Source organism: Dunckerocampus dactyliophorus, chromosome 9 (assembly GCF_027744805.1).
Source record: "Dunckerocampus dactyliophorus isolate RoL2022-P2 chromosome 9, RoL_Ddac_1.1, whole genome shotgun sequence".
Lineage (NCBI taxonomy): Eukaryota > Metazoa > Chordata > Actinopteri > Syngnathiformes > Syngnathidae > Dunckerocampus > Dunckerocampus dactyliophorus.
Window position 1 is genome coordinate 18,842,856 of NC_072827.1, and position 26,838 is coordinate 18,869,693.

General features: G+C 39.0%; 4 protein-coding genes across 8 annotated transcripts in view; 1 reads left to right on the forward strand and 3 right to left on the reverse strand.

The window, feature by feature from the left end:
• The first annotated feature begins 4,080 nt into the window (after window positions 1–4,080).
• Window positions 4,081–10,979, forward strand: LOC129187347 (olfactory receptor 11A1-like). The gene is made up of 2 exons (XM_054786467.1): window positions 4,081–4,098; window positions 10,044–10,979. The coding sequence occupies exons 1-2, from the start codon at window positions 4,081–4,083 to the stop codon at window positions 10,977–10,979; spliced, it is 954 nt and encodes a 317-aa protein (XP_054642442.1).
• A 2,041-nt stretch (window positions 10,980–13,020) lies between these two features.
• On the reverse strand, window positions 13,021–13,953 carry LOC129187348 (olfactory receptor 11A1-like). Its single transcript, XM_054786468.1, has one exon. It carries the CDS (start codon window positions 13,951–13,953, stop codon window positions 13,021–13,023), a length of 933 nt encoding a protein of 310 aa, XP_054642443.1.
• A 3,387-nt stretch (window positions 13,954–17,340) lies between these two features.
• LOC129187518 (olfactory receptor 10K1-like) lies at window positions 17,341–18,288 on the reverse strand. Its single transcript, XM_054786950.1, has one exon. It carries the CDS (start codon window positions 18,286–18,288, stop codon window positions 17,341–17,343), a length of 948 nt encoding a protein of 315 aa, XP_054642925.1.
• Window positions 18,289–25,463: 7,175 nt separating this feature from the next.
• LOC129187898 (ecto-NOX disulfide-thiol exchanger 1-like) overlaps window positions 25,464–26,838 on the reverse strand; it is a 29,070-nt gene continuing 27,695 nt past the window's right edge. For 4 of the 5 annotated variants that reach the window (XM_054787689.1, XM_054787692.1, XM_054787691.1 and 1 more), the window contains 2 exons: window positions 26,625–26,710; window positions 25,464–26,541 (listed from right to left, as the gene is read on the reverse strand). In XM_054787689.1, the coding sequence (XP_054643664.1) occupies window positions 26,410–26,541; window positions 26,625–26,710 (218 nt within the window). In that variant the 3' untranslated portion in view covers window positions 25,464–26,409. The remainder of the gene's footprint in view (window positions 26,542–26,624; window positions 26,711–26,838) is intronic. The other variant, XM_054787688.1, reaches the window with a different exon arrangement.

Consider the following 26,838-nt stretch of genomic DNA (forward strand, 5'->3'; position numbering starts at 1 on the left):
CATTAAATAAGCCATCTGTCTATTGTTAAACATTCTCTATTCTTTTCTTTCTTAAAAAATGGTAATATTTAAACACTGGAAGTGAACAATAAATTAATTGCTGCGATAGTAATTGCTGGGATATGCAGAAGGAGTAGAGTTAAATAAGCTCTGCTGTTTGTTGAATTGTGGAAATGTGATGTACTTGAATGTAACTTTGTGAAATACCGTATTTTCACGAGCATAAGGCGCACTTAAAAGTCTTAAATTTTGTCCAAAATGGATGGGGCGCCTTATAATGCAGCGCGCCGTATGTGTGTACCGAGTTCCAAAATCTGTAAGTGTTGCTGTGTGACTTTTATGAGCGCTCCGCTCGACTGACTGGGAGCGTCTCCTGCCGACACGCTGCTTAGATAGAGGAAAGGTGGACGTGATTGAGGACGCTAAAGGCACGCCCCCAGTTTTTATATAGGTATATTTTATGAAACAGCGCCATCTATCCATCCGGGCAAGGAATACCATGGTGCAGCAACATCCAGCTGATTACAAAGAAAGCTGGCCATCTTCCGCTCTTACTGCAGTAAAAACATTGCATTATTCCAAAGAAATAAAGCACTGTCGCTTCCTCACTGACTTCTGGGCGACACGGTATGTTTTAGCATGCATACCTGCGCCCAATAATACGGTGCGCCTTGTGTATGTGTTAAATACAGAAATAGCACCTGTAACTGAGACTGCGCCTTCTAATACGGTGCGCTTTATGGTCGTGAAAATACTGTAAATAGTAAACATTTGATATAATGTGTTTTTTACATTACATCATTTTAGACAATACACATAATTTGGTAATAAATTAAGACAAAAATAATGAGGAGCCACTTGGGAGCCGAAAGAGCCGGCTCTTTTTAGTGAGCTGAGCTGAGCTCTAAAAAGAGCCAGAATTTACATCACAGGATTTGACTTTTCCTATGGTTTTATTTGTTTCAAACATGCTTCACAAAGTTAGATCACATTACATTTATAATTACACTATTAAAAATGGCCAAAAAGGAAAAGGACATACACAGAAACATAGCTTATTACTGCATAACAATTACTGCTGGTTTGTTCACTTCCTGTGTTTGAATATTTTTCTAACAGGGAAAGGAAAGAATAGAGAATGTGTGACAACACATAGATGTCTTATGCGGTGCTGAAGGGGGAAAAGCGTGTTGAAGTACATGCATAAATATACATAGTACAAGTAAATCTAAAAATAATAATGAATTCAATTAATAATAAAAATAATAACCACATAAATAAATGAAAATAAGTTAAGAGATTATGGACACATGGGTAATCAATAAAAACATGAGTAAAAAATCAACTGCAACATTGTATATTGTAAAAAATACATGCAGGAAAATGAAGCAATAACTTGTGAAATTATAAAAGCTGAATAAAATGTAGGATACATGATATCAGATAGTGTGGTTCTTAGCTTTCTCTTCCATATATACCTTGTGAATTCCATATGCTAATGTAAATTACTTTTTCTAACAATTACATGGAGAAATAAAGACTTCGATGCTAACAAGTGTGGTCATATGCTTTTGGTCACAAGATGACACAACAATCTCTTGATATGTTTCGAGATTTCTTTCATTTTTACTCCGTATATGATTGGATTGAACAGAGGACTATACACAACTATTTGTAAACTCATTATTAAATGTACACTTTTTGGAAGATCTGACTCCAATCGAGCTGAAATGACATCAAATACACACCAAAAAAACCAGCACATTAAAACCATCAGGTGAGGTAAACATGTCTCTGCTGCTTTTTTTCTGACTTCTACACGACTGTGATAAGTTATTATAAATATCTTTATGTAAGTGAAAAGGATGAAAATCGCAGGAACAACAACAGCATTTAGCATGGCAAACAAACCATAAAAATTAAGAAATGTTGATTTGACACAATAAAGCCTAAAAATTTTATTGTTGCAAAAAATTCCGTCTGTTGTAAAGTCACAGAGTTTTTGTTTAGAATTAATTACAATTGCTACTGCAACCTCGAGTGCAGGTAGAAACCAGGCCACAGTCAAGAGGACAGTGACAGTTATATTTGCCATGATAGTTGGATATTGCAGAGGTTTGCAGATAGACACATACCTGTCATAAGCCATGGCTGACAGCAGTAAGATATCTGACGTGCCTAAAGAATAAAATATAAAATATTGAAACATACAAGCTGAATGAGAAATGGTCTGTTTTTGAGATAAGACATCAATGAAAAGTTTGGGGTAGATAGCAGTGCTAAACAAAACAGAGTTGAGTGACAAAGCTGCAATGAAAATGTACATAGGCTCATGAAGGTTCCTGTGAATCCAGATTAGACATATAATGGTGCAATTAGTGCACAGGATAAGAATATAGAGTGTCATCAAGATGACAAAGTAAAGATATCTGTATTTGTCCACTGCTATATAGCCACCGAGAGTTATATATGTTCCATTGAATTCAGCATCCATGAAATAAATCCCAGATGAAAAAGACTAGCAGACTGTGTCAAAGCAAATAATGAAGATCACATCGATGTACAGGTAGCTTTTACATCCCCAATACACACACTGAGGTGTTGGATTAACATGACATCTTTTATAAGTCCACTCTCCATGAATCTCATGAATTGCTCCACCAAGAGTTGCTGTCATATTAGCAAGCCTATTCAAGCCTTCATGGTGGTGTTGATAGAAGTTTCTGTGAGCAGTCAATGTTGAGAAGAGTAACAGGTCATCCACCTTATAAGGATGACTCACAGGATGAAAACTGCCTGCGATTGGCCTCCAAGTTGAGGAGGCGTTTTGTAATCTTTTAGGTACCGTAGTTACAATCATCAGACCATTCTCATAAAACGGAGGTGGGCCATTGTTCATTTACTTAACAACTACATTGCATGTTCTTTCGCTGTGGAACACACGTAAACAAGGTGGCTGTGGCGCTCCATCACGGATGAAGATGCAAGCATCTCACTTGTAGTTTGATACTTGTAGTATCACACCTGTCCAAAACTTGAGAACCTAAGGTAGTCCAACTTCCATTCTGTGGTTATTTTGTACGAGTGGATTCAAAAGGTCAGCGAGGAGTATTTCACAACATACCTTTCTTTTTTGCCCACCTCAGACAAAACAAGTCGTGGAACTATCTAATGTAATCCATAATCTGAATATTGTAGGAAACACCTAGTTTGTCATTTAAATTTCTATTTATTTCCTTTTTTAAACTTTTTTTTTGTTAATTATGTATACTTTGCTTTCTTTTCTGTTTTGCAGCAGCCGGTTCTGGCACTATTTCATCCTGGAAATGTACTTGAAAGTGATGCCACAACCGGAAATGGGTTGCATCCAAGTTCTTTATGCGTTTTTCCACATGGCCAAGGTGATGCAATGACATGACATGAAGTCTCACTGCTGCCATTTGCTGATGATGTGTTTAACATTGCCTCTTCAGTGTTTGCTGCTGCTTATTGTGAAGTCGTGTGGATGAGAACATGAGGCCTGATTCTCAGATTCTCAGTTGGGAAACAGTGCATTTCTGCCTAAGGTGGAGGTGTTCAAGAACAGAACGTCATCATCCATACACATACATAAATATTATGCAAGATTTTGGAAATCTGTTTTTTTTTTCAATTTGGATGAGTAATTTCCTCAGTTATGTCGACTAGTGGTGGGCAGATCGATCCAAATATCGATAGTATCAATACCAAAGGTATACATACACACATGCGCGCACACATGTATGCAGAAGAGAGTCAAACACTGTGACCATGATGATCACATTGATTCATGTTACAGGTAGCTGATCTTACTTTTCATCTACACAATACACACAGTGAGCTGTTGGATTACGATCATGTCATTTATAACATAGGTCCCCATAGGTCATTTGGTACCGGGCCGCACAGAAAGAAAAAATAATTTCCATTTTTTTTTTATGTTTTATTTTGAAAAGTGGCCAGATTAATTACCTCTCAACAAAAATTCAGACTTTACAATAGGAGGAATTTTTTGTAACAATAAAATGTTTAAGCTTTCCTGTGTAAAGTCAACAGTGTTTAATGTTTATGGTTTCTTTAGTGCTATTGTTCTTCCTTTGATTTTTATCCTTTTTACCTACATCCTCTCTTGACAACAGAGGTAGTCCTTTTGATTCATGGGTAGCATGACTCATGGGCCCATTTCAGGTTATCCCTCTGAGAGGTTTATGCACAAGAGCCCAGAATTTGGTGCTTCGCGTCTGGTGCAGTAGACATGCAGGTGGTAGGTCTGACAAAGGAAGATGCCAAATGACAAATGGCAACTGCCAAAAGTAGTAGTAGAAGAAGAAAATTCTTTGCCCGCATTTATTATACAAAATAACTGTGCCACCCCTCAGTGGATTCAAACTTCAGCAAAGCTCTCTGTCTGTCTTTGGGGCAATAATGTGGATAAGTATGTAGGCCTGTTAAAAAAAAGTAAATGAGCAGTGGTCCACCTCCCATTGGTGGCCTTACATGCTACAAGTTGAAGCCCATTGAGAATGGTCTGATGATTGCAACTGCCCAAAAGATCACAGAACACCTCTTCAACTTGGAGGCCAATCGCAGACAATCATCCTTATCAGGCAGATGACTTCTTATGCTCCTCAGCAATGACTGCTCACAGCAAGTTCCACCTACATCATCCATGAAGACTTGGGAGGAGCTTGTTGACATGGCAAAAACTCTTGATGGAGCATTTAATAACTAACAAGTCTCATAAAAGATGTGATTCTACTCCAACACTGTTTTGTGGCGATAAAGAGTAAGATCAGCTAACTGCGCATGAATCAGTGTGATCTTCATTGTCAGACTCTTGTTTGCTTTGTCACAGCCTGCCAGTCTTTTTCATCTGGGACTAACTTCACAGATGCCTAACTTCATAACCATTGGTGGCTATGTAGAAGTGGACAAATACAGATACACTCATGATCAAAATCTCAAGACCAGTTGAAAAATTGCTAGAATTTGCATTTTGCACATTTGGTTCTTAATGAGGTTTTAAGTAGAGCTACAATATGCAAAAACAAGAGGGAGTGAGACAAAAAACATTTGGAACTTGTAATTAAAAAAAAAAAAAAACTGAAATAGGTTGTTTATCACCTGATCAACAGTTTAAGACCACAGGCTATAAAAACCAAAATCTGCTAAAAATGTTCTTTTTCTGTCAGGCATTCAGTGTCATGCCCTCCTGATGGCTAAAGCTAAGAAGCATTCTCTTTTTGAACGTGGTCGGATTATCGAGCTGCATAAGCAAGGCCTCTCGCAGCGTGCCATTGCTGCTGAGTTTGGGTGCAGTAAATCAGTCATTCTACATTTTTTGAAAGATCCTGAGCATTATGGAACAAAAAAGTCAAGTGGTAGACCCAAAAAAATCCCACTTGCGCTGAGCCGGAGGATCTGATTGGCTGTCCATCAAGACACAGGGCGGTCTTCCACCCAAATTAAGGCCCTTACTGGTGACAACTGCAGCACAATAACCATCAGACGGCATCTGCGGGAAAAGGGTTTAAAAAACAAAAAAAGAATTCAAAGACCTCGTCTCCTTCAACGCCACAAAACTGCCTGTTTAGACTTTGCCAGGGAGCATCAAACATGGGACATTGAAAGGTGGAAACAAGTTTTATTCTCTGATGAGAAAAAATGGCTTCCAACGTTACTGGCATGACAAGGAGATCCCACCTGAGATGTTTTCTACCCGGCACAGTGGAGGGGAGTCCAGCATGATCTGGGGTGCTTTTTTATTCAGTGGAACACCGGAGCTTCAGGTGGTGCGGGGTCGTTAAACGGCAGCTGCTTACGTGCAGATGTTGCAGTGGGCATCCCTCATGACTGAGGGCACTCATCTGTGTGGTACCAGCTGGGTTTTTCAACAGGACAACGCTGCAGTTGACAATGCACGCTTGACCAAGGACTTCTTCAGGGAGAATAACATCACTCTTTTGGACCATCCTGCATGTTCCCCTCATTTAAATCCCATAGAGAACATTTGGGGATGGATGGCAAGGGAAGTTTATAAAAATGCCCATCAGTTCCAGACAGTTGATGCCCTTCGTGAAGCCATCTTCACTTGCTTTTTGCCTCACTCCTCCTTCTTGTTTTTACATATTGTAGCTCTACTTAAAACCTCATTAAGACCCAAATGTGCAAAATGCAAATTCTAACAATTTTTCAACTGATCTTAAGATTTTGATCAGGAGTGTATCTTTACATCTTTACTGATGTATGATCAAGTGTGGACTTTTCATCCATTAATGCTCCACACACACACACACACGCACGCATGCACACACACACACACACACAAACTAATCACCTTGACATAATTACACAAGTTATCATTTAATACTGCTGACAGAGTAGACCAATCCGGTCTTGGAACTTTTTTCACTTATATTTGATTGTTTTTCCAACTAACTCACCACATACCTTATAAAGTGTGTACTAACACAAATGTGTGTGAATTGATTTTATATGGATGCTGGTTGACCATTTTGCACTTCATTAAACTTCTCAATGTCCGCAGAAACGTGAAGGAAGCAGTGTGACACACTTTGGTTAATTGGGAGTGAAAGAGTGATGTCAGGATACTGTAATATCATGTGAATAACAAGGCAGGCCTCAGGGGAACACAGTTAATTATGAGCCAGTGGTCACAGTGGAGTGGTCTAATGGGAAGTTGTGTCTGACAAATAAGCACATTCTCTTGATGACACCATCACAATCATGTTGTTTGCTGTGGTAGCTTCTGTAAACACATGCAACAGTGTGCCGTCAACACAACAAACTTCAACTTGCCTCATTTCATCACCTTCAGTCATATGGGTCGTGATTTAAATCTAAAATGTAAATGTAAGTTTTGTATAAATATGTCATGGTGGCCATGCCAAGCCCAGTGAGAGAACAGCATTTGTCATTGGACAGTGAGAGAATCAAAACCATCAATGCTGTACAATGACAAATATCAATATAATATATCGGGATACTCGTCTTATGGGCGCCACACACGGGAGGTGACAAACACTAGCTACACCAATGAGCGACACATTCACATCCAGAGCGAATTGTACGAGTCTCCCATGGTTTTGCTTGGCTGTCCGATGTGGAGGGAATTTGGGGATATGAAAGTAATTCAGAGGAGGAAAAGCGGCCGGTGTTGATCGAGTAGTAAGAGTCGCTCAAAAAAATATCACAGAATCTATTCTCAGAATAAAAAAATAAATACCGTAAATCACTGTGTATAAACCGCAATTTTCCCACTGGTAAGAAGCAAAAAATCAGGGTGCGGTTTATACACGATGACAGGTCTGTGGCCAGACTCGGTACGGTGAGAAACTGACTAGAAGCCCATTTTAGAATAGCCGTCTGTGGGGCAGACAGTTGCTTTGACTTTAGCGCCCTCTGCTGTACAGTTGCTGAAAATGCTTGTGTATGCAATTTCTTTCTCACTTATCTGACAGCTGTCTGTATTTTCACACAGTGAAACGATCTCTATATACACTGAAGCTATCCTAAGCTTCCATTAAAACATTCAGAACACGCAGAACGCCGCTCTATCACCGCTTGCGTCACCGCTAAACCAACATTCGCTACCGTTAAATCAAGGCTAAGGCAACGCCGGCTTCAGCGGTGCACCGCTAAGACAATGCCCGTGTTTTCTATTTTTTTTTCCCATTTTGTACACGGTGACGAGCATTGTTGCAATTCGGCCCCCTCTTCCTACCGTTCAAGGGACGCTACAGCAAAGTTCGGGCGGTGTGACCGGGCCTGTACCCTCTCAAAATGCCACGACAATCTTTCACCGCAGCGTTCAAACTCTCAGTCTGCCAGTATGCAGAAGAGTTTGGGAACCGGGCAGCAGGACGGCAGCACGGAGTGGACGAGTCAGTCATCCGCCGTTGGAGAGCGGACATCATCGGCAAGTTGACGGCAAACTTTTCTTACATGAATTCTATTGCAGATGAATTGATCGACGGCAGATTTCTCCTTTCTTCTTCTTTTTGAAATTGCTTAGTACCTTTACGCATGTTGATTTGAGATGAAAGAGTTGGCAAGCATTTATGAACTAAAAAAATTTCTTCCCCCGCCGTGAGCGTGAAAATGGAGGTGCGGTTAATACACGGGTGCGGTTTATACACGGTTTTTGATTTACGGTAAACAAGAAATTATTCATAAAATGAAAGAAATGCCCCTCCCTGAAAAGACAGTCAAGGACAGGACCAATAGGCAAGAAACATCACCAGTTGGCAAACTGATGACATGAATTCACTGCAAGCATATTGAAGGACTACGTCACTTCCTCCTTTAGCAAATTTTTACGACAGCGCTTCTGTCACGTCACGTGCTGTGATAGTTATTCTTTTTTAAATGTGTGAACATAAATAGGTCAATAACCATACTTCATATATGTAATATGTTGGGAGGTTATTTTATGAGTGACTCTTGTTAAAATACCTCATTAGCATGTGGATGTTTCTACCGTCTTATGACATCCACCAAGACTGAGCTACGTAAAAACCTACGCAATGCACGGCACGTTGAGCAGACGTAAACGTCATATCCGGTTACATATAACATACATAAATAAATAAAATAAAACACACAAAATGCAGTGATATTTCAATGTAAACAATCATAAGCAGAGTGCAATGATGGATTAATCTAGAGCCTAGGTTCCCAAAGTGGGGTACGCGTACCTGAATGCCTCATAACACAGAGCATACGGTCATAGCAGAAAGAAGGAAGGAGACGCATCATGAAGTTGCTCATTGCTCTGTGTGAGTTATATGAATAAGTTTGACCATGATGTTGTGTATTAAGTGTGTTTAATCTTGAAGGTTTAATTTATATTGGTGTTCCAATCCCCGCACTGTGAAAACCTGTCAATGTATGTGCGTGTCAGGATGAGAGAGTGGAGATTCCCCTGAAAATTAGGTTTTATCATTGCTTGTATGTATTCTTCTACTTTGGATACTCCTTTATCATGTTTGTTCAACTTTCCCTTTCAATTTGTTATCAAATTAATGTGCAGATTTACATTAAGTCATAGCGATTGCAAGTGGACAAAAGTGAAACTCAAGTTCTACCCATTCAAAGGGAAGGATCCCAACATCCGACTGAAATAAAACATATGTCGGACGAATACTTAGATACTCTATTCATCTCCAAGAGAAATTTACATTTTATCTATTTATCAGTGCTCATGTAAAACCTTTATCAAAATTTGACCATGCACAATTGAGCCACAATTACTTATATTGCTTATTGCTTGCTGCTGTAAAATAGATCGACGGATGGCATAGATTACGCATGCCTAACATGTTACTACCGAAAAATAGGCCAACCGGATGTAGACACGTTCTGCACATGCGTTGAACTCAGTTGAAACGATTGCATTCTGAGTAAGTATTGCGTAGCGACAGTGACCACAGCAGGTGTCTTTGTTATCCAACATACACACTTACTCCTCTGTAAAATTTTCAGCAGGGAATTACATTAGTGGGCCTTGAGAATGTTGAGAATGGTCTGATGATTGTAACCGCCCAAAAGATTACAGAACGCCTCTTCAACTTAGTAGCCAATTGCAGACAGTCTTCTTCCTGTGAGTCATCCTTATAAGTTGGATGACCTCATACTCCTACACAGCAAATTCCACCTACCTCACCATGAAGACTTGGAGGAGCTTGTTGACCTGACAAACTCTTGGTGGAGCATTTCATGAGATCCACGGAGGATGAACAAGTCTTTTGAATGTCTACTCCAATACTTCAATTATTGTATTGTGGAGATGAAGAGTAAGATCAGCTATCTGTACATTAATCAATGTGATCTTCATTGCAAGACTATTGTTTGCTTTGTTTCTTTGTTGATTTACTTCAAACATGCATACGTGTTACATTGAACTACATCACATATTCACAATTCACTCCTCAAGGTGTCTCAAAAGGAGCAGGAAGAAGCTGAGCTTTGACACAGTCTGCTAATCTTTTTCATTTAGGACTAAGTTCATGGATGCTGAATTCAATGGAACATATATAACTCTTGGTGGCTATGTAGGATTGGACAAATACAGATATCTTTATTTTGTCATTTTGTTGACACTTTATATTCTCATCCTCTGCACTAATTGCACCATTATATGTCTAATCTGGATTCACAGGAACCTTCATGAGCCTATGTACATTTTCATTGCAGCTTTGTCATTCAACTCTGTTTTGCTTAGCACTGCCATCTACCCCAAACTTTTCATTGATGTCTTATCTCAAAAACAGACTATTTCTTATTCAGCATGTATGTTTCAGAGTTTTATATTTTATTCTTTAGGTTGTTCAGACTTCCTGTTGTTGTCAGCCATGGCTTATGACAGATATGTGGCTATCTGCAAACCTCTGCAATATCCAACTATCATGGGAAATATAACTGTCACTGTTCTCTTGACCTTGGCCTGGTTTATACCTGCACTTGAGGTTGCAGTAGCAATTGTAATTCATTCTAAACAGAAATTGTGTGACTTTACAACAGATGGAATTTTTTGCAACAATAAAATTTTCAAGCTTTACTGTGTAAAATCAACAGTTCTTAATGTTTATGGCTTGATTTTTATTCTAAATGCTGCCGTTGTTCCTGTGATTTTCATCCTTTTTACCTACATAAAGATATTTATAATAACTTACCACAGTTGTGCAGAAATCAGGAAAAAAGCTGCAGAGACATGTTTACCTCACTTGATGGTTTTAATCTGCTGCCTTTTTTTGTCTGTTTTTGATGCTGTTTCAGCTCGATTGGAGTCAGATCTTCCAAAAAATGTCAATTTAATCATGAGTTTACAAATAGTTGTGTATGGTCCTCTGTTCAATCCAATCATATATGGAGTGAAAATGAAAGAAATCTCGAAGCATATCAAGGGTTTGTTGTGTCAGCCCTTGACCAAAAGCATATGATCACACTTGTTAGCATTGAAGTATTTATTTCTATATGTAATCCTTAGAAAAAGTCATACATCAGCATATGGTGCGTATATAAGATATATTTGGAAGAAGAATAAGAAAACTGAAGACCACACTGTCCATACAGTTATTTTTTTCTTCCTTGGTAATAAAAAATGTCACTTAAAAACTGCATTTTGTGTTCAGCTGTGTTGTCATTGACTAATATTTAAATTTGTTTGATGATCTGAAACATTTAAGTGTGATAATCATGCAAAAAAATAAGGAATTAGGAAGGGGGCAAACAGTTTTTCACACCACTATAATATATATATATATATATATATATATATATATATATATATATATATATACACACACACACACACACACAGTATAGATATGCATATGCATGTCATTTATGTTGTTGTTATACTTATCTGGTTAAATTGTTCACAAATAAGTTTATTAATAAAAATATTTTTGTCCTGTGTTTTGTGATCATAATTCTGATGAACAAATTTAGGGGCTATAAAGTATTTTAGTGTTTCAGCCTCTCATCCGTAGAACGTAGTCCCGCTTAGTTGCTGGGTCATTTAAGTAAAGAGTTTGGCTTATCAAAACAATATGAGTTCAAAAGAGTAATACATTTGCATCATAAGAATGCCTCCTCAAAAAAATGAGACCTCACAAATCGATCGGCGTTATATTTGTCTCACGCCGTATACCTGCGCACTGTTGCCTCTCCATTCTTGTCTATGTGATGAAGATGCTCTCATCTTCTTTTGCAATGGAGCGGCTTGTTTAAGTATGTGTTACACCGCAGAAGAAGATGTGACGTCTTCATCACATACACAAGAATGGAGAGGCAACAGTGCACAGGGATACGGCACAAATATAACGCCAAGTCATTTGTGAGGTCTGTGCTGATGGGGATGTCAAACAACTTCATGTCCAAAAATCCGAATTATCCCCATTAGCTTTTCACATGCAGCGATACAGACAACTACCACATCCATGGTGCCAAGCAAACACAAGTCAACAAATATGTGGCACACAACTTAACCTACCCACTGCACCGTCTGGGCAGTAAAAAAGGAGGGACGTTCACATACTCTTTAATAGTCAATGTTTTATCGTTTGTAGTTCATATTGTATATCACACATCCTTTATTCATGTATATTATTCAGTAAAAAAAAACTGTAAAAATTCAATTTCGTTATTTGATGTGGTCTGATATTTAAAGTGCTCCTGAAAAAAAAGACACAAGCACATATAGCAGATTGTATGACACTTAAAGATAAAATAACACAAATAATTGTTAGAATTATAAGCTTAAACTAGTGTGTGTGTATCAGATATATTATCTGGCCCCCCGGCCAATTTTGTTAACTCAATGCAAGTCAAAAAGTATTAATGATTTATCAACTGTAATGTTAATGGTTTTATTTGTTTCAAACATGCTTTCACAAAGTTACATTAAAGTACATCCTATGCTTACAGTTACACAATTCAACATGTCCAAAACATAGTAGGAAGAAGAATAGCTTATTTAATCCTACCCTTTCTCCATACCTCAGCAATTACTGATAATTTGTTCTCTTCCTGCATTTAAATATCACCATTTTATAATAGGGAGAGAAAATAATAATGAATGTGGAACAATACATACATGTATTATGCAGTGATGAAGGGTATAAAGTCTATAAGTAAAAATAATAATGACAATTACAATTAATTACAATAATAATACTACTCACATTAATAATTTACATAAAATAAGTAAAAACGTTTATGTATAAAATAGTAAATAAATATAGGAGTAAAAACTGACAAAAACATTGCATAATGCATAAATAAATGCAGGGTATACAATAAGCAATAATTGATTAAACAATGATAGATTAATTCAATTCAGGATATATTATAACAGACATTATGGTTCTCAGCTTTCTTCTTTGTCTATACACACCTTGTAAACACTTTATGCTACCGTACGTGACTTTTTCCAAGGATTACATGGAGAAGTGAAGACTTCACTGCTAACAAGTGTGATCATAAGCTTTTGGTCACGAGATGACACAACAATCTCTTGATGTGTTTTGAGATTTCTTTCATTTTCACTCCATATATGATTGGATTGAACAAAGGATTATACACAAATATGAGCAACGTCATTACTGAACGTACACTTTTTGGAATATCTGACTCCAGTCGCGCTGTAATGATATCAAATACACTCAAACAAGAGAAGCACATTAAAACCATCAGATGAGGTAAACAGGTCTCTGCAGCCTTTCTCCTAATCTCTACACACTTGCGATACGTTATTATAAATATTTTTATGTAGGTAAAAAGGATGAAAATCACAGGAACAACAATAAAATTTAGCATGATAAACAAACCATAAACATTAAGAACAGTTGATTTTACACAGTGGAGCCTAAAAATTTTATTATTACAAAAAAATCCTCCCGTTGTAAAGTCGCAGAGTTTTTGTTTAGAATTAATTACAGTTGTCACTCCAAGCTGGCTTGCGGGTAGAAACCAGGCCAAAGTCAAGAAGACAGTAACAGTCATTTTTCCCATAATAGTTGGGTATTGCAGAGGTTTGCAGATAGACACATACCTGTCATAAGCCATGGCTGACAGCAGTAAGAAGTCTGAAATACCCAAAGAATAACAAATAAAATATTGAAACATACAAGCCGAATGAGAAATGTTCTGTTTTTGAGATAAGACGTCAATGAAAAGTTTGGGGTAGATAGCAGTGCTAAACAAAACAGAGTTGAGTGACAAAGCTGCAATGAAAATGTACATAGGCTCATGAAGGTTCCTGTGAATCCAGATTAGACATATAATGGTGCAATTAGTGCACAGGATGAGAATATAGAGTGTCAATAAGATGACAAAGTAAAGATATCTGTACTTGTCCAATTCTACATAGCCACCAAGAGTTATATATGTTCCATTGAATTCAGCATCCATGAAGTTAGTCTCAGATGAAAAAGACTAGCAGACTGTGTCAAATCAAACAATGAAGATCACACTGATATACAGATAGATGATCTTACTCTTCATCTCCACAATGCAAACATTGAAGTATTTGAGTAGACTTTCAAAAGAATTATTCAATCTCCATGGATCTCATTAAATGCTCCACCAAGAGTTGCTGTCATGTCAGCAAGCTCCTCCAAGTCTTCATGGTGATGTAGGTGGAACTTGCTGTGAGCAGTCAATGCTGAGAAGACTAAGAAGCCATCCATCTTATAAGGATGACTCACAGGATGAAGACCGTCTGCAATTGGCTTCCAAATTGAGGAGGCGTTTTGTAATCTTTTGGGCGGTTACAATCATCAGACCATTCTCAACATTCTCAAGGCCCACTAATGTAATTCCCCGCTGAAGGTTTTACAGAGGATGAGGTTCTGTTGGAAAACAAATAAATCTCCTCTGGTCATAAAACCCCTCTATTTATTAATATACTGACTGGACCTCAAACAGTTCTTAGATTGAGCCAATTAGCAAATGAAGCTCTATAAATAAATAAATAGGCTTTTCTGACTGTCATTTAAAGTGGCTGTCACCAAAGCTGTTCTTTAGAAAGTTTATCTTGATCCAGATCTCTTAGCCAATGACAGACCAATATCCAACATTCTAGAGCATTCTTAGCGCAGCCTTTGACAAAACTGTCACATTCCAATACAGACATTAGAACATGTCATTGCCATTAAAGGAACGGCCTTAAACTGATCGAAACCCTGTTTGTGAGATTGCTTCCAGTTTGCAAATCATGGTAGTAAAAGCTCCATGTTTGTAAGTTTGTTGTAGCGTCCCGTAGGGCTCAATGCTTGGACTGGTGCTCTCAAGTCTTTCCAGCTTCTGCCTGTGAATATTCTCATTCATGTAGGTCATTGTATTCTCAGGGCAGTGACTTGATTGCAACTGGACTGGTTCAGGGTTTTTTTTTTACAGCTACTGTTGATATACTGTATTTCCCTCAGGCAGTGTTATTAGAATGCTGAAGTGTCTGAAAAACCTATGAAACCACATGTTTTCCAAGAATGTGTAAGTCGCCAATTTGGCAGTAGTCCCCAGCCACCATGGTGCAGCTGGGCTGCGGAAAACTTTCAGGCGCAATAATAAAATTAAAAAGCGCTTAAAAAATATATTTTAAAATAACTACATCAAATTTTATGTAAATGCATATCAATTTTGCAAAAATAGGCCATTGATGTTGAAAAAAATATACAATTAGAAATCCCAAAGCTTTTGCATGATTTTGTTGTTTGTTACGAGCGTTGACTCATCCCACTTTGTTGGACATCCCTTGAACGCACCATTGTGCATGCGCTAACTTTCTACCATACACTACAGAGACTGTTTGTCGTTTTGTTTCACCTCGTATTTGGTCCCAAATGCTGATACTCTGTGGGAATGGATAAAGGTAATGTTTGATGACGTTATTGAGTGCTTATGCGCATATTTGTTCTGTTCACAACCTCAAGTTAATTTATGTTAGGACACTGGCTGTTACAGAACAACAAAAACAAACTCCAGGCTCCTATGGTGGATGGTGGGCAAAAGAGACGGCACACCATAAGATTACCTCGAAGAGCCATTAGGTAATCTGGTCTTTGCTGACTGTCAAATGGGGCCAATCAGACTCCAAATTATTTTTTATTATGCTCTTAAAGCACTGGGTTTAAGATATAGAGAAAATGAATGAAGAGCATCAAGTAGGCTTTTGAGCTTCAAATGGAGGAACCACATGTGGACAGAGATGTCCCAACACTATATCTATCTATCTATCTATCTATCTATCTATCTATCTATCTATATATATATATATATATATATATATATATATATATATATATAAAATAAATATCAAAAGAGGCTTGCCACCGAAGCTACCTCCTCCAACCGGTGTGTGTGCCTGTATCCAGCCTTTGCTTATAGCGGGGGTCATTTAGTGATAGTGCTACAAAAAAACAGCATGAACACACTCATTTGTTAACACTCCCCCACACCTGTGAAATATGTAAACCAGGGATGTCCAAAGTGCGGCCCACTGGTCATTTATGGACCGCATTTTTATGGGCCTGTGAACGGCACATTGTAGACACAAAATATAAAATAAAACTGGAAAAATAAAACAAAAAAAGCAAAAAGTAACTAAGAAAAAAAAAATGTAAAAAAACAGGTAAATTGAGTTTGAGACCCCTGACATAACTTTGTACAGTTCACATTTCCATATCTCACTTCCTTTTGACCAACACAACTACAGTTTGGCACAAATTACCATTAATTGTATTTATTTGTTCTAATAACCCTTTTAATGCATTCCATGACATGCTTACTTTATGACACATGTCCTCTTAAATGTTCACATTTGTACATAAACATCTGTAATACGACAGGTTACTGGATTTTTCCTCACAAAATATATGATTATGTATCATGGTAACTTTTCTTGTAACATATTTCTGTACACACTTACACTATTTTAAATGTTCTTAACAAATACTTTCGCTATTAACCCATTTTTTATGACAATTGCAATACCACGCAGTTCCACTGGATGGCGACCTAACCAAGAGCTCTGTCTCCCGCCAATTCGAGTACATGGAGCAGCGGCTATGCCTTTGATATATTACGATATAGTGTCTCTCTAACTTTCACTTATTTTACCAAATTAAATCAGCGGATAGTTTCACAATATACATCCTAACATGAACACATGTACTTATATGGACTTATTGTGTTGTTTTTCGGACAATTTACCGACCTGAATGGAAATGCAGGCTGAACAGCAAATTGAGGACAACGTGTAGGTCCCTTGCAGATTGCATCTCACGCAATACAGGAAGTGTCTCTATATAAGTGTCCTGCCGCAACTGAAGAGACACAAATGTTCCGCCTCACGCTGTACAACACAAACTGCAAATCCACTTCCACAAATGTCAACAATACATACAACCACCACATTTCGAAAATATAAAATTCTGCGCAGTATTATAGCATATTTTACCTCAATAAACACAAATTTAAATCTATGTGGTCACCATATTTTTGAGTGTGCCACACATTGCTAAATGGTACAGAATAAATTGTTATGTGTTTATTTTATTTGCAATTCAGGTTGGATTTTATTTTGTGTGCTGCATAAATTTGCTGTGCACTGACAACGCGGAGCAGTGCGTGATTATGCACATGTGCACCTTAGAGGGAGCACTGGATTCATTTGTACAGTATATTTTGACTTCACGCTACAATCAGACAGGAAATCATTTTTATTTAAACAACAATTTTATAAAAAAAAATTTCCAGCATGTGTGAGGATCAGTGAAACCATCACTATTACACAGACATTCACTTTTTACTAATGTTTTGTTTCATGTGTTTGATCTGACATAACAATCTCCCGATGTGTTTAGAAATTTCTTTCATTTTCACTCCATATATGACTGGATTGAACAGAGGATTATACACAACTATTTGTAAAGTCATTACTAAACGTACACTTTTTGGAAGATCTGACTCCATTTGATCAGTAAAGACATCAAATACACACAGACAAGAGAAGCAGATTAAAACCACCAGGTGAGGTAAACATGTCTCTGCAGCTTTTTTTCGGACTCTCACACAACTGTGATAAGTTATTACAAATATCTTCACATATGTAAAAAGTATGAAAATCACAGGAACAAGAATAATATTTACCATGATTAACAAACCATAAACAGTATGAAATGTCGAGTGTACACAGTGGAGCTTGGTTGTCGACTTGTTGCAAAAGATTCCTCCTGAAATAAACTTGCACAGTTTTTGTTTAGAATTCATTACAACTGCCACTGCAACCTGGCATGCAGGTAGAATCCAGGCCAAGGTCAAGAGGACAGTGACTGTTGTTTTTCCCATGATAGTTGGATATTTCAGAGGTTTGCAGATAGACACATACCTGTCATAAGCCATGGCTGACAACAGGAAAAAGTCTGAACCACCTAAAGAATAAAATACAAAACTCTGAACCATACAAGCAGAATAAGAAATGGTCTGTTTTTGAGATAAGACATCAATGAAAAGTTTGGGGTAGATAGCAGTGCTAAACAAAACAGAGTTGAATGACAAAGCTGCAATGAAAATGTACATAGGCTCATGAAGGTTCCTGTGAATCCAGATTAGACATATAATGGTGCAATTAGTGCAGAGGATAAGAATATAGAGTGTCAACAAGCTGATAAAGTAAAGATATCTGTATTTGTCCAATCCTACATAGCCACCAAGAGTTATATATGTTCCATTGAATTCAGCATCCATGATGTTAGACCCAGATAAAAAACACTCACAAGCAACAAAGACTGCATCGATTCACATGCTAATCATGTGATAGCACACAGTGAAAAGTTGGATTAGCGCCAGGTCTTTTAGAAGACTAGATCACCCTCCATGGATCTCATTAAATGCTCCACCAAGAGTTGCTGTCATGTCAGCAAGCTCCTCCAAGTCTTCATGGATGATGTAGATAGAACTTGCTGTGAGCAGTCAATGCTGAGAAGACTAAGAAGGCATCCATCTTATAAAGATGACTCACAGGATGAAGACTGCCTCCAAGTTGAGGAGGCGTTCTGTAAGTGTGTAAGGCCCACGAAAGGGAGGTGGGACATTGACTATTTATGTTTGGTAACAGGCCTTCATTCATATCCTCATGGTCGCCCCAAAGACAGTGAGGTTTGATGAAGTTTGAATCCACAAAGTGTAGCTATTTTGCAGATATTTTGTGTAATATATACGAGCATTTGTGTAATATAAATAATAATAATAATAATATATCAGGGATTCTTTTTCTGAATGCCTGTTGCTCAACATAAACACAATAAGAAGGCACATATTAGCACCGTACATGCTTGTCTTTCAGCTTCCATACCAACACCTACCAAAAAAGCCAAAAAAGGGACATATTTCTGTAAATCCATTTTCTATACTAAATTACTCAATTAAATACTTAATTATCTTAATCCTCGTTAGGGTTGTGGGCGTATGCTGGAGCCTATCCCAGCTGACTTCGGGCGAGAGACAGGGTACACCCTGGACTGGTCGCCAGCCAATCACAGTCTTTCTGTACACTCAACAAAAATATGAACACAACACTTTCTCCATTCATGTGTATGTGATGAAGACGCTCGCATCTTCTTTCTTGCAAGTCCCGGTTGCAGTGTCCACGTCGATGCCAAACGCAACAAATGTCACAGCTCCAAGCCAAATGTCACACGCTGATGAAAATGGAGACAAATGTCATCATTCACTAGCGGGACAGAGTTGAATTCCCATGCTTGACCCTCACCTCAGAGGCACCGGAAGCCACTCTGATCCAGGCAATGTCTTCAGAGATGTTTGCCAACTGTCCGGAGCCAGTGGCTGTGTTTTACTGGGTTGATCACCCATCCATCCATCCATTTTCTATACCGCTTCATCCTCATTACGGTCGCGGGGGCATGCTGGAGCCTATCCCAGCTGACTTCGGGCGACAGGCGGGGTACACCCTGGACTGGTCGCCAGGCAATCGCAAGGCACATATAGACAAACAACCATTCACACTCACATTCATACCTATGGACAATTTAGAGTCACCAGGTTCTTTGGACTTTTGCCCATCATCCACAATCCTTATGTGAGGCATGAACACACATCTTTCTCTTTTCTGTGCATTCTAAAGGTATAAAATCAGCTAAAAAAATGGAAACTAATAAAGCATCTAATGGGACACAACTATTCCCCCTATGAAGCCCTCTGAAAAAAAACTCCAAAAACCGCCAACAGTGCCCCATTTACATAATGTGGCCTGCATATTACCCAAGCTACAGCGACATTGTTATTGTTATTAACATTGTTACGCCGAAGGACTACTTTAAATGTGTAGTGACACCTCGCCACACTACACCAGCTAGCTACTAGCCAGCTAGCGACTAGCTTCACCACACACTCGCTCACACTCGCCGCCGCTGCTGCTGTGCTTTTGTCTTTGAGTTTGGAAAACGCTAGGTGTAGCATTCGTTTGTATGTTGCCAGAGTGTGCTATGATTTTTTGTTGCATTTTTTTCACTACGGAAAAAAGTAGTAGCAGACACCTTTTGTTTGTATTCACGTGTGTCGTGCTCCTTTTGTTCTAGTTAACCTTTTTTTTAACTCCACTCTGCGTCTGTCTGCTTTGAGTTCCAAAACTACAGCTTGGGTGCCCATTGTGAGTACTTTTACCTTGATTGAAGACTTTTGTTGACAGATGCCGATAATATCACACACCGATGACACCTTCCTACTTTGCTATGAGTTATTTATTGAATTTGATAGGGTTTCCCACCTTCTTTATCAAAATGCTGGCACTTGCAACTTTATTTGGCTCCATGGTGGGATATTTTGCAGCTGTGATCAAGAAAGCAAAGCAAAGCAAAGTAAGAAAAGCAGAGACTTGTGGCGTAGCTGTGTTAGTTAGCAAAGTACTACAGAGTCAACCCTTGATGATGTCAACTGCCAGGCAGTGGAGCTGGAAGACAATGACTCCCGTTTCCGGTTTCCACGCTAACATGCTGCTGAAAGGGACGTTTTGTTATAAAAATATGTTGCAAACAGTTGGACTTGTACAGCATATAAATAACATGACAAGATCGGGGGCATGTGCTAACCAAGGTTCCACTGTATTCGTAAGGCTAGTACCAAACGTAAGAGAGTGTATCACATTAGCCAATCAGAAAACATGACAGCAAACAAATAACAGCATTCAGACATTAAGATGGACTTCAGAAATGAGAACTATGTTATTAGTTGTGCCCTACAAGCCTCACTACAGTAGTAATGATAAATAAACAGCCAGCCTGGCTTCTTCTTTTTTATTTTCTGGTGGCCTGGGTCCCCTGCTGCCTCTCACAGGTGAGTCCAGGTACTGCAACCTCTGATTTTGTGTTGGGTGCGAGATTCTGATTGTGTGTGGACAGAAGGCTCAATGTATGGTTTGCTGTGTTGGTCAACTCAATAAACACTTTAATTTCATGTCCATCCATATACCTACCTAACTGTCCACCACCATGATGTAAGATCAAATGTGGACTTTTCATTCAGTAATACTCCACACGCACACACTAATCGCCTTAAAATAATAACACATTTAACATTTAATACTGCAGACAGATTAGAACAATCCAGTCCTGGAACTATTTTTGTTTGTATATGACCGTTTTTACAACTAACTCATCTCTGAACACGTAGCTTGCAAACACACGTGTGCACTTCATTCAACTTCTGTTTGTCGCCGGGCCTTTTCAGGGAAGTTAATGTGTTGTTTTGGTGTTTATCTTCTCAGAAACGTGAAGGAAGCAATGGGACGCACTGTGATTAATTAGGTGTGAAAGACTGATGTAAGGATATTGTAACATGAGGTGAATAACAAGGCATTCCTCAAGGGAACACTACGGGGCAACTAATTATGAGCCAGTGGTCACAGTCAGGTGGCCTAATGGGATGTTGTTTTCTCGATGACACCATCACAATAATGATGTTTGCTGTGGTCCATGGCTCCCTAGCTGTAAATTCCTCAAGGAAATCAGGCCAACTTGGATCTTGTTGCTATGAGAATATGATGATGATTATTATTATTATTGTATTATTTTAATATTTTCACAACACGGTGCATTAGCTATGCAGCCGTCATTCCCGATTTAAGAGCAGCTGCTTAGATTGTTTTGTAACAACTTTTCTCAGAGCAACTTTAACAACATATATTATAAGATATAATATAGGGTTACTACAGTGTCCGACAGGGGCAAACACGCAGCGGCGTCCAAACACTCTTGTGGTGGAAAATTACTGTTAGCACCGGTGGATGTCTTTTATCATATTTATTCTGATCAGAGGGGAAGACAGTTGAAACAGAGCCTTGGGAGTCTGATATACAAACGTTATCAGGACTTTATCAGGTGCAAGGGCGTATTGTGGCTTAATCGGAAACTGTTGACATAGAAACACCATTGGAGAAACTTTTTTTTGGAGACTGGAGGTCTCTAGTCATGAGCAAATAGTCCTAACAAAGCATAGTTTGTTCTTCAAGCAAATCAGTATAACATTAATGTACATTAGCAGAAATACTATATATCTTCAAATCCATCCATCCATTTTCTATGGCGGGGGCAGGCTGGAGCCTATCCCAGCTGACTTCGGGTGACCAGCAGGGTACACCCTGGACTGGTCGCCAGCCAATCTATAGACAACCATTCACACTAACATTCATACCTATGGACTATTTCATCATGCATGTTAGGAAACCGGAGTACCCGGAGAAAACCTGCGCACGCACGGGGAGAACATTCAAACTCCACACAGAAATGCCCAGGGGAGAATCGACCCAGGTCTTCCCGATCTCCTGACTGTGACTGTGTGGCCAACATGCTAACCACTAGACCAGGGGTCTAGTGGGGTCTAGTGGTTAGTAACCAACGTTTTTCCTTGTGAGAGCTACTTTTACAAAATGAAAATGGCCAAGAGCTACTCATTTTTGTAACATTTATTTTCAGAGCTTATTTTAAACCCAAACAAAGCAAATATGCGTGTTTTACCAGAACATTAACAAAATGCTGGTGTCCACAACTCATATTTTGTATTTCAGAATGCATTTCTTTCTACTGTTTTTTCATTATTAACTCAAAACCTGAATGAAAAGCAGGCTTGCGGGCACCTCATGTGGTCGTGGGGGGCTACCTGGTGCCCGCGGGCACCACGTTGGTCACCCCTGCACTAGACCACCATGCGGCCCCATATGTTCAAATCATTTGGCCTAATGGTAAAATAGAAGATTTCCATTACACTCTAAGCACAGAAATGACCCAAAACCAAAAACAAATGGAAAAGAAAGTTCTACAAATGCCAAAAACACACCCAAAACCCCAAAACACCTGCATGAAAGAAATGCTGCAAAAATAGAATTGACATGTGCGGGATGCCTGATCTTTATGTCTTTGTATAACACTTAAAAATTGGTTGCTCTATAACACTGTAAAATTGTTTTAACTTAAATAAGTCATCATTTTTAGTTTGGTGCTCCTGGTTGCCTAAAAGGAGGATTTGGAGGGAGCGAGCCATGTGTCAAAAACAGACATTTTTATGGGCATCTCGATTACTTTGTGATTGTTGTAGCCATTTGCAGGTGGTCTTGGAGAGAAACCCCTGTGAATAGCGGGGATCTACTGTATAGGGTAGTGGGATTACTGTATATAATGATATATACCTGTTGGTGAATTTAACCTGTCGGTATTTCCGGACCATAAGTCACTCCCCAGGGTAGAAGTGGCATCAGTGGAAAAAATGTGTCATCAAGAAAAAAAAACATACCAAGTCGCATTTATTAGTGTGAGGCAGATCCAGCTATAGTGAACCACTAAGCCATTCCCACAGCGTTAGCATGTAGCACCAGAGCTATACGTTTAATGGACAATATAAGACTTACTTACACTGTCCGCTCTCACTGGGATGCCGACTGATGGGATGGCTGCATCTTTCAGCACAAGACTTTTGCTCCCTGTTGAGACGCTCAATTCAGTATACAGTAGTCTTCAGGTAAAAATTGCTGAGAGCAAATGAGCGTCTAGCTGAGTCTTCCTAGCGATGTTGAGAGCCAGTATTTTCCAAACTCAAAGGTGATGCAACAGCAAATCCAGTAGCTAACGTTACCTTTCGGTAGTGGCCTGAGACGCTGAGTGGCGTGAGTGGTGCTGTGAGCGAGGCGCTGAGGCATTACGCCAGAAAAGTAGCTCTGTGGTGTTAGCTCCTATATTAACAATGCCGTTGTAGCTTGGTTAATATGCGGGCCTTTTTAGTCGAAATAGGTGGGTCCCATTACGTACATTGTTAGCTGCCTCATGCTGGCTGTTTTTCTCTTTTAGAAAGCACATAAAATGGAAAGACGTGTGTTCATGTTTTACATTAGGATTGTGTACATGATGGGCAACATTTTTGTTTTTTTAAATGCAGTTTTCCTTTAATGAGCAACCTGTTAACTGGAAAAACGCACCGTGCGTCACTGCTACAGGTTGCTCCTCAGCCGCCATTATGTCAAGGTAGTACCGCTCTCTCTGCTACGTAGCCAAGATTTCAGAGGTCTCAAGGACCACTCTGTTAAATGAATTTCCCCTTACGTGTTCGTTAATCTCCAATTATGAGAAGAAATAACCAAGCATCCCAGGTTGTGGCCCCACTCTTTTAAACGTACTGGATTTTTGGTGTGGAGTAGACTTGGGCATGCTTCTAACAGCCTCATGTGAGGAAACCCTAAAACAAAAAGCATCGACAACTTATGAAGCATAGAAAGAAGGTGAAACAAAAAGGTTGGGTTAACCATGGAGTTGACACACAACTGACAACAAATGCAGGTAAGGAGTTGACATAAGAGGACTTGAACTAGGAAAGCATCAGTGCTGTGAGAATGTCTTCATTCAGACTGCAGAGAAAGCTTCAGGGTGTACACAAGTCATACTCTTTGGTTCTGAACTACTTAAACTTCAGCTACATACACACGTAGATTTGTTGTTTCATCATATCTACTGTGAAACATGGAGGAGACTCTGTTTTGTTCTAAGGCTGCTTTGCTGCATCTGACAAGGGGTGTCTTTAGTCCATGCAGGGCACAATGAAATCTGAGGACTATCAAGGCTTACTGGAGCCAAAGGTGTTGCCCAGTGTCAGAAAGCTTGGTCTCAGTCGCAGGGCCTCCAAAAGGACAAAGACCCAAAACACACAAGAATGGTTAAGGTCCAAAGATTGGACGGCCTTCTGTGAGCCCTGATTTAAATCCAATTGAGCATCTGTGGAAAGAGCTGAAATATCCAACATGCATGTTTGTTCATGAGGGGGCCCATGTGGGCCAAAATACTGTCTACAGATGCAGGAGTCTCATTTCAAAATGTTGTGCTACAAAATATCAGGTTAAGGGTATCATAATGTTTGTCCAGGCCAATTTCATTAGATGTTTTTTTAAATTCTCTTGACCAACGACTCAAAAGCAATTTCTGATTTCTACTCGCATTTTTCTGTATCGTCACTTTCATTTTTTTCCAATGATTTCAGATAAACATTATTGTAAGATTAAGGTCACATGTACAGTGTAATGCAAAATTTTTAAATGTAAAACATAAGTATTATTGTAAATGTCAACATGTTAAACACCTGGTGAGAATGAATTATCTTACTCTTTTGACATGTTGAATTGTGGAAGTGTAAACAAGTAATGTTCCTTAAGATAACCACAACCAGGAGTGAAATCAATCTGTTATGGCATTGTTTCCTTGTGGCTTACTTCATTGTCTTTTTCACATGCATTCTCCTTATTGGTTATTGAGTTTACCAACTACCACAATGGTACATATTCCTCGGGTCATACTCCATCAATCCCCCTTATTACTTTAGAACCAAACACAGGAATAAACCTGTGAATTATGCATTCCTTTTTGGAGGTTTAGACTATTTCAAATCTATGGATTTTTTTATTGGCTTGTTATTTTATCTTAACGCAACCCTGCCATTCAGTCACTGAATGAATTAATAAATGAATCTATTCCGATGAATAACACCATGTGCAGTAAAGTTAATTTTAAAAAAAATCAGAACTAGTGTATGGTGACGTCATTAACAACCTGCAATATCTACCTTTGTCCAGCAGATGCCAGCGTTGCAGCATAAACCATGAGAAGTGATGTCTTCTTCGTTTCCTTTCAACTGCCTCCATCTAACTCTGTCTTCTGCATCCTCTTCTCTCACACCAACTACCTTCATGTCCTCTTTCACTACATCCATAAACCTCCTCCACCTGACCATGAGAAGTGATGTAATCCATATAATATACCTGTACAATATGAATATTAAGACATGATATATAATGATGACTGTAAAAGTGTTATATAATAATCATGTCTTTATTAATAATCTCAGAATGACATACAGTAATAATAATAATATAATCATATCAATAGCAATCAGATACTTGAGGGTGTCAGTCCTGTGATTGACAGGTGATCAGTATTTGAACGCAAATACAAACATTTTAAGCCTTTAAATCACATTAGAACTAAAAATAAAAGTCAATGAGGATTAAGACGTGAAAGTGGGCGGAGCTTGATGCCAATGTCGTCAATGCAACCACAATACAAGATTTTCATCAACAAAAAAACTCAGCTAACGGCTCATGTTCGTGCATTAGCATAGTAGCATGGACGGTAACTCAGCTATCATGTGACATATCACACCCCCTCCACACACCTGCAGGTCAGAGCAGTCACCGCAGGCTGTGAACATCCACCTACTCAGCGTCAATGTGATAATCGTCCACTGTGTTTAGCCACCATGGATAAACACACACACACACATCTGTGTGTGTATATGCATGTGTGTTTGTGAGATCCCGGGTCATCCCGAATTAAGGCTGTCAAACCCGCAGAACTTCCAGCGTTTCTCCAGAGTGGCTCCCACACCGCTCAACTCCTGCCTAAACACGAGGGGCAGACGAACCATGAGGCGCTCCAGCTGCCCCGCTGACACCTACACACACAGACACACACACAATGTCCGCTGGGAACTCTAACTTTTAATGGTGTCTCATTGCAGGAGAAGTCTGTGTATACCTTCGAGTCCAGTCTCTGCATGTAAGACCACAAGTACTCCAGGTTTGCCCCAAACGGGTGAACATGGAGGAAGGTCGAAATCACCCCTGAGTTTATTAGGAGAGGAGCAGTCATCAGTGGGTCAAAAAACAAACATCATATGAACGTCCATGTTGCCAGTGAAAAGATGTTGCATTATGTTTTTAAGCCGTGCAAACATCACTACAGGAGGGTG

Excerpts from the sequence above, each read along its gene's own strand:
- LOC129187348 (XM_054786468.1), bottom strand. The coding sequence starts at position 13,953 with ATGGATGCTGAATTCAATGGAACATATATAACTCTTGGTGGCTATGTA.
- LOC129187518 (XM_054786950.1), bottom strand. The coding sequence starts at position 18,288 with ATGGATGCTGAATTCAATGGAACATATATAACTCTTGGTGGCTATGTA.